General features: G+C 39.4%; 1 protein-coding gene across 1 annotated transcript; it reads right to left on the bottom strand.

The window, feature by feature from the left end:
* Positions 1-1,225: 1,225 nt before the first annotated feature.
* Positions 1,226-5,530, bottom strand: LOC141466145 (fibrinogen-like protein 1-like protein). The gene is made up of 2 exons (XM_074149904.1): positions 5,386-5,530; positions 1,226-1,926 (listed from the first exon to the last, which is right to left on the bottom strand). Exons 1-2 carry the CDS (start codon positions 5,528-5,530, stop codon positions 1,226-1,228), a joined length of 846 nt encoding a protein of 281 aa, XP_074006005.1.
* Between the last annotated feature and the right edge of the window lie 10,592 nt (positions 5,531-16,122).

The following is a 16,122-nucleotide window of genomic DNA, read 5'->3' as shown; positions in this document are numbered from 1 at the left end:
TAATTGAAATATTCAAGAAAACATACAAGATACTCTAATTATTATCCTGAAATTTTGTAGAATGCAGCAATGAAAACTCTTCAGCTGTCATACAGCTATTCCAGTAACATAGAAATGTGTGAAGTAACCCAAACAGCTGTAAAAGAAATCAAGGTCTACAGGATTATCAAAACTGAAATCCTTTTATTTACGATTTTAAAACAGATGAATCTATAATGAAATTTAACTATTTTCTATTTTATAACCAGAAAAAAAGACCCTGTTTAAATAATGTCAAGGTTGAGTGCCAAAACAATTGAAGCTAGAAAATGTGAAATAAAGCCAACACTCTTTTTCTCATAGCAGTTTTAAAAAAACAGAGAAAGCTGAAGCACATCATGGAACAGGGAGAAGCAACAGTCAAAACATGGTAAACAAAGTAGACTCATGCAGGAAAAAAATGGAGCAATAAGTAAATAATTGTGAAATCAATTTGATTTCTTAAAAATATACATTCACTGAGTTTCTTGGGGAAAAATTCAGAGGAGTTGTAAGCTTTGGATTAGTAGCTTTAAATGGGAAAGCTGATGATCCCATTAGCTCTGAGTGATCTAAAAAGAAGGAAGAAAAGCCTATGCTGAATACTTCATTGTGTATGGGATCATTAAAAAGTAGAGATAAATAGAAGAGTCAATGAAGGGGAAAAGAAGCCATGGGAGATGAGGCTCATTCCAATTTTATATATTAAAATATCTTTGATGAAAAATAAAATGGAAAGGCCTGATGCTGCCCTATGATACACAATACTCTCCAATATGCATTTTGTAAATGTAGGTACTTCGCTAAAAATTTCCTTCCTGCGTGATATGCGAAGATGTGCAATTATAGGAGATCAACCATGAATGTTCATACTGGAGCAAAAGCTTCTGAAATGCATGTATATTCATGTATATCTTGTACAAGATATCACATCCTGGATTTCATACCTGACTCCTCTTATGGCTATAAAATTAATTATTTAAATTTTCTGGTAGAGGTCTTAGTTTCTGACAGTGACTTCCACTTATGTGGTTGGTAGATGTCTGTGTCCTGGTCCAGTCATGGATGATATGCTAGCAAAAAGCCCTTGCAGAGGCCCAAATTAAATTTTCCGTCATGATTACTTAGTGCGATTATTCAGTCAATGTGAGTTTACCCCAGTCACTGGACAAAGAATCCATGTTCCTTTCAAAGTAACACGGCTTATCTACAGTTCAACTTTCTGACATGGACAGGACTTGGTTGGATATGACACGCTGTGGTCAATGGGTTTGATCATCATCCATGCAAACTTGCACATCCGTTGCTTGTTGCAGTCCTTTTGCCAGTATATCACGTTCCTACGGTTTAGATTTGCTCCAGCACACGCATCGTACCACCAGCCTCCTCCAGGAACGCCATTGAGTTCCAGTTTAGCACAATTCTGAAAGTAATTGTCATTGTCTCTGTCCTTGGTGGTGAACTTCTGGTTGTCATGGAGATAAGCTTCCGTGTCCAAGGTCAGAGCATCAGTGGCATTGCCTTTGTATAGACCAACCCTGATTCGGTATTGAGATGCTTCATCTTCAATAAGGAATGGTTCATACTGTCCCCATTTGATTTCAGCATTTAGGTTTACAAGTTTAACTCCAAGTATATATTTCATGGAGCTGCTAGTTAACTGATGCATATATTCATTTCCTAACCAGTGGTTATCTTGAACGGAGCCAAATCCGTATTTGTAATCCTGCCAGGTCCTATCAAAGTCGACAGTACTATTAGCAGTAATGTGCTGGATTACTGTCCAGCCACCATCCTGCATGTTACAAAAGACAACAATTGGGTCCTCCTTTGGTTGGACGATGTAAAGACCATCCCTGGAATTTCCTTTGGAGCGCTGAAAAATCTCAAAACAATCCCTTGCATAGTCTGAGTAGGAAAAAGAGAAAAAGTTTTAAAGTAAATTGCTGTTCAAATAGTACATTTTAGATATTGAACTCTGTCCTTTAGAATGAGTGAACGATTGCCTTCTGACTGGAAGGTGACTCTGACTTCATCCCAGCTGGTGGGCACCTGCTCAGCTAAAGGGGGAAGACTTCAGGGCAGAACATGCAGGAAATGTTCAGAAATTAAGAAAAAAAAAGGATTTGTTACCCTGTCATACAACAAAAGTGTGATTTTCCATTTATGACAGAAACGTGGTTGAAAAGCCAAAAGTTATGTAAAGATCATTCCTTTTCCTCCTGTCTTCTTCCAGTTAGACTAGTCAGCAAGTTTCCAATTCCCTGTGCCAAGTGTTGGACAATTGTGTTCAATTACTAGACCAAGCCTTATCCTCAACAAATAAATCTAATTTCTCTTTAACTAATTTATTCTTCAGGCATTTGTAACATCCTTGTATTAAATTCCGATACATATGCCATGTGTTCATTGATAAAAGGGAAACATTAAAGCACATTTCTTGCTAATACAAAACTTACAAACATCTGAGGATTTTCTTAGGAACAGCTCTTGTCACTCAAACTCCAGGCTAAATCTTACCACTAATTTGCAGGTATAACTACAGTGCTGTGCAGTGCTGAACACCAATATCAGGAAAACACACTAAAGTGCTTTTCCATTTTATTGTTTATCCAGTAGACTCAAAGGGTGATGAAAATGGCATATAAGGCTTGGGATGACCCTCTCTACTGGGCTGAAATATATGTTTTTTAAATGTAACTTGCTTATAAGGTAACTTCTTGCTGTAGTATAGTATCAAGCATCTTTGAGACTAAGGCACAATGCTCTGCTTTTTACAATTGACTTTGAGACTCCTAAGAACCAGAATATAATTTATTTAAATATAAATTTATGTATGTATGAGTTAATATATAAAGAATTCCTTTTCTAGAGAAGGGTGTTATTCAATGTCTGTTCCGTTACTCAGAAACATGTTTCTGAATTGAAATAACTCACTTCTCCATAGAGTTGAAAGGCATATCATTATACTATGGAATAATTGCCATCTATATTTAATAAAAACTTGACAATTTAAATATCTCTGTAAGAAAAATTCCTACAGACCACCCGTGATGTAAAATGACAGTTCTTCAGACCTATGAAATCTTATTTTCTGCCTTGATAATGACGGATGGGAATTTAGATACTGCATTTAGAACTTAACTTGTTCTTCTGGGAAACTAGGGTAGTTTGGCAAGATATTATTATTTTTTTTCTTTTTTTCTTTTCTTCCAAAAATTTGCAAAAAAAAACAGCTAAGGAAGAATATTTCCAAAGATAAAAATTTTAAAAAAAAAGCTCAGAAAAAAACCTCTTCTCTTCCCAAACCACTGACCAGAGAGCCCCTGCTGATCCTTTTACTGAGCAAATTGTTTTTCTTTTCCTGAACAGAAAACAGAATCTGAAAAGAATCCATCTCATTGTATGGTCTCATGACCAACAGATCAAAAGTACATGGAAGCCCCCAGCTTCCCAGCTTTCTGGAAAGACAAAGGGACCGTGAGTGACTATTTTATCTGCTACCTGTCCTGTAGGGAATTATATCATGCAGTCTTCACAGAATTATTAAATTTCTTCTCTTCCAACTGGAAAGCACTGTAGAGTTCAATAACTGTCACTACTCTGATAGAAATACTTATCTGGTTTCCAATCTAATTTTATTAATGCCCACTGTCCATCCATTTCTCTCTTGTGTCATGTTGTCCTTTAGTTAAATAGTGCTTCTTCCTGGGTAACAAGCCCCGATGTACCATGAAGACAACTATATTTTTAATCAGCCTTTATTTTGTTGGGGTAAATTCTGTTAAGATAAATAAGTTCTTTTATTATTTAGTGTAAGATAAAACTTCTGTTCCTTAATTGTCTTAGTAGCTTTCCTGCACTTCTTCACTGCAAATTAATCTCCTAGAATGTGGGTAAAATTTGCACACAATATTGCAGATGGCCTTATATAGTGCCACTGATTTTTCTCAAGTCTTATTAAAATATATTCTTGGATTGCCTTTTTATTGTTTAGTTGCCTTTAATCTAGAGTTTGTTCTTTGGATCTTTGTAACTGGTAAGGTCCACACCTTGCAGTAAAACCTAGAATTTTGTACTTTATTTTTCATCCCAAAGGTATTACTTAAGAACATCTGATTATTTTTTCTGTGTAATATTCTAATTCTTTGTATTGATATTTCTCTACTTCATGTTATCATTCAATTTTATCAGCATATTCCTATTTTTGCATCAGTATTCTTAATAAGAATACTGAAAAGATCACCTATAAGCAAATACTTCCAGTCTCCCCTTGAGTTTATGGTTTACTTTTCTACCCAAGTCATTGCCGTTTTCTTTTCAATCTCTACTGAAATTATAACGTAACCCTACCTTCTGTGATTTAATATTGCATGACGTATTTTATCATAGGCTTTGTAGAAGTCCAGATGGACTAAACCTGTTAAATAGTATTATTCATAGTACCAGTATTGTGTTAAATACAGTCTTTTATATTTGATATTCAGAAGTTTATTGGTACTTCTAAGCCACTCAGGGCAGATTTACAGGAGTATATAGGCTTTCCAAGGTCTTACTTTTATGCCTTTCATTGCCTAATAGAATCTACAGCCATGAATAGAATACTTCAAATCTCAATACTATCTGCATGACATTATTAAATGTCCTGAAAGAGCAGAACTGTGTACATGACTCTGTACCCCAGTTGTTAGAACATTCACCTGGTAGACATAGCCTGACTCCAAACCTGATCCCATGATTTTGTAGAATGATTATTTAGTTGATTTATATGGGAACGTCCAAGTCAGTGATATATACAGTGACACTTGTATTTGCCTTTCTCAGTGAATATTATTAATGTAAAATGGAACAACTTCTATAGACAGAAAATGAGAAAATCATTTAGGCTGACTGTTGCATGATTCACTTGGAAAGTGAATTTTATAAACCCTCAAGTGCCATCAGTCAGAGGAGGAAAATGAATCAATCCCACTGCTCTTGTTGTGTACCTGTTATGTGGGATCTACTCTGGTAAATACATTAGAAAACCTACCAAGCTGGACCTTGCATGCTAGGGATGCCTCAGTTATAGGTACCGATGGGTTTTAGGTACCGAGGTGTCAGATATAATGTAGGTATGATTGTCCTAAGAGTAAGTCTCCAAATGCTATAAAATATTTTTTTACAAAAAACCCCTGTTAATTTCTCTTGAATTAGATGACAGCTGAGCAATGGTTTTAAAGATTCTGGACTTCAGGGGAGGACATGTTCACATTGCAAAGTATTTTTGCAGGGCTAACGTTCAAATGCGTTGGCTGAAAACGTTATAACAAAGCAATAAAGTAAAACACAGCATGCATCCAGATCACTTGCTGTCTTCATGAGTACCTTTTTCATTGGTGTTACTCAGTCTCTCGTAGCCTCTTTGGGGGAGAAGGTGGGCATTAGCCAAGTCCACTACCTCTTTGGTGCTCACTGACACAGTGCAATGAAAGAGTAAGAACAGAATAAGTCCCGCTGAGCTCGTCAACATCTTCCTTCCAAGTCAGTCCTCCTGCACCAATACAGAACTGTAACACAGACTGGAACTGAAAATGGAAAGATTTATGACTTTTAGTATGAAAGTCCTGAAGAAGAAAGAATTGAAATACCTAGCTTCAATATAGTGGCCAAATTGGCTTCTCCCATCTGTCAAGGACCTCTCCTTTTCCTGATGTCTCACACTCTATTTCTGACTGGTCATCCCTCTGACACGGAGCGCTGTGCTGTGACACTTAGAATGTCTCTCACTGTACCATGCTGGTCAATGAAACATAATGCAATTTTGTGTCTGACAAAAAGCCATAGAAAGTAATGTAATGACAAAAAAGAAAAGCACATCTTATTTTTATCAGAATTGAATTTTGCTTATTCCCCGAGTCCAAACTATAGTGGTCGAACTGGCAGAAACAGTAATACTAGCTCTGCTGACTGTAGTTCAAACAGAACTCAAAGACATGGCTTTCTGAGTACTGGGAATATTTTCATGCACTGGAGGACTCACTTCAGCACATCTGACTCTGTTTTGTGTGAATTTCCATCTACAGCTTTAAATAATAGGTTACAGGTTTAAATCAGATTTTAAAAGAAGCTCAAAAACAAAGCAAAAAGAACTTTTCTTCAGCCTCTTCAAAACCCATAAGGATTCAATATATTAAATCCAAACAGTTTTGAGCCTCATTTTGTCCTCCTTTTAGGGTTACACATCTGGTAACCCTCCATCCAATATAGCAAGAGGGCTTAGGCTATTACTGGACTACATCCCGGGGTCCTCACTTAGGCAAATCTCAGCTTGAGTGAAGAGGAACTTCTATATCAACGACACCTTACACTGAATCAAGGTAACAAGTGTTTCCCATACTCTCAAAGGACACATTTACTTAGGCTCTATCCAAACTATTTTATTTTTATTTTTAAGGACTGAGCTCTCCACGGTGGCATTGACAAAGGCAGAAAACAGATATAGCAAGATATCGGTCAGAGCTTATTTCTTGCCAGTGTCAGCACAGAGTCTAGAGAGGCCCGTACCCTTCTCTGCAGCAGCTTATGTTGCAACAGAGCCACATTCCTTATAAATTTAATGACTTAGCAGCAGATTCAGCAAACTGTTTTCCAGAGTGAAAAAATATTCAGTACATTTTTTTAAAAATGTCCAAGATAAATCGCTGTCATAAAGTTCAGGTTTGAGAGTTGACTTTTTACAACTACCATACAGACAATCAGCAAAACAGAATTACCTACTCGACCTAAAACTATTCAGTAATAATTCTGATTTACTATTACCATATGATCTGCTATTTTATGCAAAGCTGGTCATTTGACACTGGGGTCATAATAAACTGGAAAATTACCTTCCATGATATTTGGCACAGGATTTCCCTTAAAGCATTTAGGTTCTACTGTGCCTGCATTTCCCACTGTCATGTATTATTTTCCCTGAAAGCTTCTATTATTGTTGCTATTATAAATTATTATCTTATAAATAACTTAAAAAAAACCCCCAAACCTAACCCACAATCATCATTGAACTTCAGGAAATCTGTACTTGCATCTGGAGTTATTTCTCTAGTTGTTTTGTTTTTCTCTTAGTATTTTTGAGTGAGTCAGTCTTTTTTTTCCCCTCATATTTACACATTGAAATGATTTACAGATCCATTTAATTCCAGACTAGAACTTGGTATTATAAATTATTAAGAAAGCAACTGAAGAAACCAGCACTAGGCAGGCATCTTACCTCTTTCAAGTGAAGCTTGGTGAAGAAAAACACACACAAATGAGCGAGCTCATTCTTTACAGTTGTACTTTGCCTGCTACTTAAGTCCAGGTGAATAAATCAGCTCCAACACACTATCTCAAATGCAGCAAAATTGCATCTTCATTATTTCACACTGCTCTTACTCTGGTGGACTTTGCTCTGACATATTACACTTGCAAGTAAGTATGTATGAATTATAAAGTACAAAGATTAAAACAACTCAGTAACTAAACTAAATTTCCTTGATTAATAAACAGACACAGTGACGGAGAACCACAAAGAGGTTTTAGTTCAGAAAATTACTTATGTTGCTTAAATGCACATAGACAGATGCTCAAATGTACTATGCCATTTTGCATATGTGAATTAACTAGATGCTATACTGCTAGTCACATTTAAACTTGCACAGAGATAACTTGATTTATAAGTATTAGGAACAAACCAACCACAAACGTTGTTGTTACTTCATGTTTTAATGTGAATGAATCAGAAGCAGTGTCTCAGAGCTATAAAAAGCAGAACAGGCTGGTCAACAGGTTTCTATTTTAGTTTATCTGTATTAACAAGAGTTAATTAACGTTAATTCAAGTCAAAACTGCAATGAATCAGATGAGTTAATTGCTGCTATACATCTGAAAGTTGTACTGTCTACCTGCATGGCCTTTAGATGATGTCTAATCTAGCATTTACCCTTTTCAAGATGAGCCAAGACTTAAATTTTTGTGCTCCTTGATCCAGCCTGCAACCCACTTTGATCAGGTTCCGTCCCTGAAACTAAGTCAAAATTAAAATTGGTGGAGCATTTAAGTGCTGTGCAAGGTCTACTTAAGGATTTGTTCTATGCATAATTTCTGTTCTTCAATAATTCATCTTCAGTGAAAGCACATGTGAGGATTTGCATTTCATGGACAATTAAATAAATACACATAACGAATGTTTTAGGGAAGATTTACTTGTAACATTTAAAACTCAGTGATATTTCTTTTCATTTTTAAAGTACAAGCAATGCTTTATTATACATGACGATGGCTTCGGGTAGTCAGAACGGTATCTTTTCCTTGACTCTGGTCAGTAGCAGAGCTATAGGGAAAAGTTTACGAATGTGTTCTCTCCACTTTTAGCATTATGCAGCTCAGGGAATTTCTGGTATCTGTATGTTTAACATATCTAATTTTTGGTTAGTACCTAGCTTTATAAACCTTGGCTAAGACATGAAAATGCTATATTGTAGCTTATGAAATAATGAAAGTGCTTTGAACAGATACAGATCTTAATGAAATAGTATGCTAAGAAAGGGCAGGAGAAGGTACCTTTCCACTCTGCCTGTATTTACACACTTCAGAAAACACCATTGACTTTAGTGGTATTTACGTATAGGTCTCATGTTACCCTGATATAAATTGGGCTATATCTTTGTTTTGTGCCTTTGATTCTTACATTTACCCTCACTGTTTATGTCCTCCCCCATCTTTCCATTTTTCCTTACTTTCTTGCTGCTTGATTCCCTTTGATGATTTCCAAACTTTCATCTGAGCTGGCAGAGCAGAATTGAAGTGGGAAGTGTTTAATTAGAAGAGAGAAGAAAGGCCAACAGCATTCATTTACTTGTGCTCAGAAAAGCATCTATTTCTGTAGATGAGAACTTTGAAGAACAATGAAAATCATTACATATTACTCTGCTCTTGATAAACTATTTTGAGAATAATTTTTCAGCCCCGAAAATTATATAATGATCTTAAGGTAGGACTACTTTACATTGTTATGGTTTGGTTACACACAGATTTCAAAATAATGCATTACTATAATGACTTATTGTCAGCCCAGTGACCGCATATTCCTTCTCCACAGTATGCCGAAGTTTTAATTATCCCTCTGATTCTGCTCAGCTTTAACTGGCAAGCATTCATTTGAATTTTTCCAGTGCAGCCTCTCCTATGTGGAACATCTCTTTACAACTTTTAACAACTCATGGCACACCCTTGCAAAGGAAGAATTTGACTGAGATTGATCAATTTACTACTTCATCAAGCTCTGAAGTTAGTTGCAAAGACACCTGGCTACTGTATTGCAACTAAACAGATTGTCTGTGTAAGGAATATGAGAAATACCCATATCTAACCCATATAATGAAGCCATCACTTCTAGCAAGGGCAAAGTAGAAACCTGAATAATGATGTCAGTAAGTGCCAGTAAATATTATAGAATCATTTATGTTGGAAAAGACCTTTAAGATCATTGAGTCCAACCTTTAACCTAACACTGCCAAGTCCACCACTAAACCATGTGACTCATCCACTTCCCTGGGCAGCTTGATCCAATGCTTGATAACCCTTTCGATGAAGAAATTTTTCCTAGTATATATCTAAACCTCCCCTGGTGCAACTTAAGGCCATTTCCTCTTGTCCTATCACCTGTTACTTGGGAAAAGAGACCAACCGCCACCTCGCTACAACCTCCTTTCAGGTAGTTGTAGAGAGTGATAAGGCCTCCTCTTCCTCTGAGCCTCTGCTTCTCTAGGCTAAATGACCCCAGATCCCTCAGCTGTTCCTCATCAGACTTGTTCTCCAGTCCCCTCACCAGCTTTGTTGCCCTTCTCTGGACATGCTCCAGCACCTCAATGTCTTTCTTGAAGTGAGGGGCCCAAAACTGAACACAGTATTCGAGGTGGGGCCTCACCAGTGCCCAGTACAGGGGGACGATCAGTTCCTAGTCCTGCCGGCCACAATATTCTTGATACAGGCCAGGATGCTATTGGCCTTCTCAGCCACCTGAGCACACTGCTGGCTCATATTCAGCCAGCTGTTGACCAACACCCCCAGGTCCTTTTCCACCAGGTGGCTCTCCAGCCACTCTTCCCCAAGCCTGTAGGGTTGCATGAAGTTGTTGCGACCCAAGTGCAGGACCTGGCACTTGGCCTTGTTGAACCTCATACAATTAGCCTTGGCTCATCAATCCAGCCTGTCCAGATCCCTCTGCAGATCCTTCCTATCCTCAAGCAGATCAACACTCCCTCCCAATTTGCTGTCATTTGCAAACTTACTGAGGGTGCACACAATCCCCTCATCCAGATCATTGATAAAGATATTAAACAGAGCTGACCCCAGTACTGAGCCCTCGGGAACAACAATTGTGACTGGCCACCAACTGGATTTAACTCCATTCACCACAACTCTGAGTACCATCCAGAGAGTTTTTTACCCAGCGACATGTATGCCTGTCCAAGCCATGACCAAACAGTTTCTCCAGGAGAATGGTGTGGCAAATGGTGTCAAAGGCCTTACTGAAGTCTAGGTAATCAACATTCACAGCCTTTCCCTCATCCACTAATTGGGTCACCTTGCCACAGAGGATCAGGTTTGTCAAACAGGACCTGCCTTTCATAAACCCATACTGACTGGGCCTGATCACCTGGTTGTCCTGTACATACCGCGTGATGGCGCTCAAGATGATCTGTTCCATGACCTTCCCAGGCACCGAGGTCAGACTGACAGGCCTGTAATTTCCTGGATCCTCCTTCCAGCTATTCTTGTGGATGGGTATCACATTTGCTAACCTCCAGTCAACTGGGACCTCCCTGGTTAGCCAGGACTGCTGATATATGATTGAAAGTGACTCAGTGAGCACTTCTGCCAGCTCCCTCAGTAACCTTGGGTGGATCCTATCTGGCCCCATAGACTTGTGCATGTTTAAGTGCAGCAGGTCACTAACAGTTTCCCCTTGGATTACGGGGGCTTCATTCCGCTTCCTGTCTCCCAGCTCAGGGAGCTGGTTACCCAGAGAACACCTGGTCTTGCTATTAAAAACTGAGGCAAAGAAGGCATTAAGCACCTCAGCCTTTTCCTCATCCTTCATCACTGTTTCCCCTCCACATCCAGTAAAGGATGGAGATTCTCCTTAGGCTTCCTTTTGTTGCTAATGTATTTATAGATACATTTTTTATTGTCTTTTGCGGCAGTAGCCAGATTAAGTTCTATTTGGGTTTTGGCCCTTCTGATTTTCTCCCTGCATAACCTCATAACATCCTTGCAGTCCTCCTGAGTTGCCTGCCCCTCCTGCCAAAGGTCATAAACTCTCATTTTTTCCTGAGTTCCAGCCAAAGATCTCCATTCAGCCAGGCCAGTCTTCTTCCCCTCTGGCTTGTCTTTCGGCACATGGGGACAGCCTGCACCTTTAAGATTTCCTTCTTGAAGAATGTCCAGCCTTCCTGGACTCCTTTGCCCTTCAGGGTTGCTGCTCCCAAGCAACTCTGTCAACCAGGCTCCTAAACAGGTCAAAGTCTGTCCTCTAGAAGTCCAAGGTGGCAGCTCTGCTAACCCTTCTCCTTACTTCTCCAAGAATTGAAAACTATCATTTCATGATTGCTATGCCCAGGGGTGGCCTCTGTCATTATGGGAAAGGCTTTGACACAGGCTAGCAATTTGCATACCCAGGGTCTTTGAAACACTTGAGATGGATGATTTACGGCTTTGTATTGCTGCCAGAAACATGTAAAAATGCTAACTTTCAGGCAATAAACCTGTTCAGCATACCAAGGAACTCAAGAGACAAAGTTCTAATGAGGCAAAACACATAAAACATAAAAAAAAAGTCTCACTGAGTATCCTTCCTGAAAGAAGTTTTATGGGTGCACAGCACAAGCAATTGCTTCGGGAAAAAAAACAAACACCAAAACTAGGCCATAGAAATATTTCTGCAACTTTGAGTGGCTTTGAATTGCTTTGCAACCTTGGCTAAACACACTTTGTTATCTTTGTATAGGATCAGTAACAAAAAAAAGTGTTCATAACAGTTTTCACTTGTTCTTGAACTTCTGAGCTGGCAATAGCATCTTAAGTGTGTATTTTATCTGACAATGCAGAAAGCAGTTGTTAACTGCTGAAACAAACTGCAAATAAGACTGTTTTCAATATAGTTTCTAAATCTCTTTTACACATACATTATTTGTGAGGTAAACCATTATTTGGGAAATGAACCAAGTTATATATTTTTGACTGAATGTAAAACAAAATAAATGCCTCCCTCTTAGAAACATTTGACTTCTCAAATGTTCAGTAAATTTTTTTTCAGATTTCTTTATGAAAATATTCCAAGTTCTTAAATAAACACAAAAACCATATTCTTCATGTCTCCTTGTTGAACCATAAACTAATTCTAAAGGCACAGAAACTTAACTGAATTAAAAAGGTTCACTTTCAACAAAAACACTGAGGTAGGACCTAACTTGAAAAATATATCCAAATCCATCATACTTAATTAAATTAATTTTAATGAAGGAGTAGGACTGGAGGCCAGATTAGGTGAAAGCCATCTCAAAGACACTGAAGACGTTAGGTATTTTCAAAGTGGCAAGGACAGATTAAATTCTACAGGCACCTAATGAACTAGCAAAAGTCTTCTCTGAACCATTTACAATTACCTTTTAGAAGTCATGGAAGTCCCAGAGGACTTCAGTGGGGATAGTAGAGGCCTATCTTTTGAAAAGGGGAAAAACTATGAGAAATAAAGAACAGTGAGCTACAAAACTTAGAAAACAAGAGAACTGAAAAAAACGGGGTAAAGTGATGAAAGGTAAGATGATAAGGTGATGAAAATCAGCCAGTGTAGACTGGTCAAGAAAGAAATCAAACCAGGCTTGTTCTTCCCTGCTACACAGATCCCTCCGTTTCCCAACCTTTAGTCCTTCCTCTAAACATTCCATAGAAAGCTTCACACATTCCAACAGTCCCATTAAAAGCATCTCATAATAACCTTTTAACAATTCCAAAGTGCCGTTCCTCCTGCATCCCATAGCGAGTCCTCTGTAGGCAACACTTCACTATGCAAGAAGTTCTGGGAGAGTTTCTTTGGTTTTCACACCAGGGGCAATGGTCTATTCATTCTCCTTTGGTAGTCTTAGGAGCAGTCAAGTCTGTGTCTTCCAGTTTTCACTGATTAGGTTAACTGGGGTTCCTCTGCCTGTCACTATTCATCTGAACCTCACCAAGCTTTTGTGTTTACCATGATTAACCACGTAGTCACAGAGTCACAGAATCACCTAGGTTGGAAGGGACCTTTTAAGATCATCTAGTCCAACCGATTAAACAAACAAACAAAAAAACCAAACAAACAAAAAAAACCCACAAAAAACAAACAAACAAAAAAAACCACCAACCACCAAACCCAACAAAAAAAACAAACAAAAAAACACACACAAAACACCACCCAACACTAATCCATATCCCTGAGCACCATGTCAACTCCTCTCTTGAATACCTCTAGGGATGGTGCCTCAACCACTTTCCTGGGCAGCCCATTCCAATGTCTGACAACCCTTTCAGTAAAGAAATATTTCCTAATATCTAACCTGAACCTCCCCTGGCGTAACTTGAAGCCATTGCCCCTTGTCCTATCATCTGTAACTTGGGAGAAGAGACTGACCCCCGCCTCTCTACAGCCTCCTTTCAGGTACTTGTAGAGAGCGGTAAGGTCTCCCCTCAGTCTCCTCTTCCCCAGACTGAACAACCCCAGCTCCCTCAGCCTCTCCTCGTAAGACTTATTCTCCAGACCCCTCACCAGCTTCGTTGCCCTTCTCTGGACCTGCTCCAGCACCTCAATGTCCTTCTTGTGGTAGGGGGCCCAAAACTGGACACAGTACTCGAGGTGGGGTCTCACCAGTGCCGAGTACAGGGGGACAATCACTTCTCGGGTCCTACTCACCACGCTATTCCTGATACAGGCCAGGATGCTGTTGGCCTTTTTGGCCACCTGGGCACACTGCTGGCTCATGTTCAGCTGACAGTCGACCAACACCCCCAGGTCCTTTTCTGCCAGGCAGCTCTCCAGCCACTCTGCCCCAAGCCTGTAGCGCTGCCTGGGGTTGTTGTGACCCAAGTGCAGGACCCGGCACTTGGCCTTGTTGAACCTCATCCCGTTGGTCTCAGCCCATCCATCCAGCCTGCCCAGATCCCTCTGCAAAGCCTCTCTACCCTCCAGCAGATCAACACTGCCACCCAACTTAGTGTCATCTGCAAATTTGCTGAGGGTGCATTCAATCCCCTCGTCCAGATCATTGATAAAGATGTTGAAGAGAACCGGCCCCAGTACCGAGCCCTGTGGGACACCACTCGTGACTGGTCGCCAACTGGACTTCACCCCATTCACCACAACTCTCTGGGCCCGGCCCTCCAGCCAGTTTTTAACCCAGCGGAGAGTATACCCATCTAAGCCATGGGCAGCCAGTTTCTCCAGGAGGATACTGTGGGAGACTGTATCAAAGGCCTTGCTAAAGTCCAGGTAAACAACATCCACAGCCTTTTCTTCATCCAGCAAGTGAGTCACTTTGCCATAGAAGGAGATCAAGTTTGTCAAGCAGGACCTGTCCCTCATGAACCCGTGCTGGCTGGGCCTGATCACCTGGGCATCCTTCATGCGTTGCATAATGGCACTCAGGATGATCTGTTCCATCACCTTCCCAGGCACCGAGGTCAGACTGACAGGCTGACAGTCTAACAATAACATGGTGCAATGACCACAATCTGTGACTTGGGAGGTTCAAATTGGACATTTGGGAAAGCTTGTTCACCAGGAGTAGTGCAGCATGGAAACAGCTTTCCCAGATGGGTTGTGAAACCTCCATGCTTGGAGGTTTTTAATACTGGCCAGACACACCATACTGTTGGTGATAATCCTGCTCAAAGTGAGGTTGACTAGAGACCACTAAGAGAGCCAACACTTCCATCATCAACTGGCTGGACTTCAGAGATAATAAACCTTAAAAGTATCTAGCATTTCAGATTTGATAGAGATTTGGCATACTGCAAAATATGATTCAAACTCAGAGTCACAGTTTAAACACTACTCACCTAGGTATCAGTCAGCTTTCAGGATAATTTCTACTACAAAAAAAGACATTTAGTAAAATCACTAAGATGAAAATATTTTCCATTTCAATGCACCAGTTTTACCTCAAGTATCTGATCAAAAACAAATAGCAAAAAAAAATTGATAAGTACCTGCACAAATATTTGATTCAACAATTTTAGCTGATTATCAGACCAAAGATTTTTAACAAGCAATGTGTTGATCTTTGATTCGAATGAATTAGCTATACTGTTCAGCTTAAAACACTGTAGCCTAACCTTGTAATACGAGTCTAAAAATTATTTTCTCATCTGGGACAAGAAGCAGCTGGGAGTATTGTCATGGCAACCATCTCATTCCCGAAGAGAGATTCTGTGACTTCTGTTGCTCTCTAGCAACCTCACAGCTGAAGTAGCTTTGCTAAAAAAAAAGACAAAAATTAGGGGCTTTTCATATAGAGCAATATACCATCACAAGAAATGCTTGCAAGGATCATAAAAAGAATGCTTCAGAACATAAGACAGGCTTTAAATAAACAAATTAAATTTTCAGTTTGATGATGAGCCCAGGGAAAAAACAAATCAAAAAACCAAACCCAAACCACATCTATCCCGCCACGCCAACATGCGTTTCTGCAGCTGACTGTGGAATCGGTCTCTCCTGGAAATAATAGTTATCACAGATCTCACTGTCTCACACTAACTGCATGACTTAGTTTCTTGATCCTGCTGTTGTTTAAGGAAACTGAGTAGCAACGTGAATAATACACAGGGGGTGGATAGGGTGGGAGCAGAAAAATTTCTACCAAAACAAGACATTTCACTGCCCACAGTTCTCCCCAGGGGAGAGGTTGAGATCACATCGTAAGAATTAGTCAGATTGCTCAATGACTACTGAAAAGTTTTAAGGAACTGTGGTATTAAGAACCTATAGTCTAAGAACCTATACAGACTAGAAAACCTGCAATACCTCTTTAACATGCTGATTCTAGA

Source organism: Numenius arquata, chromosome 6 (genome assembly GCF_964106895.1).
Source record: "Numenius arquata chromosome 6, bNumArq3.hap1.1, whole genome shotgun sequence".
In the NCBI taxonomy this organism is placed as follows: Eukaryota; Metazoa; Chordata; class Aves; order Charadriiformes; family Scolopacidae; genus Numenius; species Numenius arquata.
This window is presented reverse-complemented; position numbering and strand designations above follow the sequence as displayed.

Bases quoted from the DNA above. Each gene is read 5' to 3' on its own strand.
- LOC141466145 (XM_074149904.1), bottom strand. From the start codon at position 5,530: ATGTTGACGAGCTCAGCGGGACTTATTCTGTTCTTACTCTTTCATTGC. The intron at 1,927-5,385 runs GTACTCATGAAG...TTTCCTACTCAG, and splicing joins GAGTAACACCAATGAAAAAG to ACTATGCAAGGGATTGTTTT.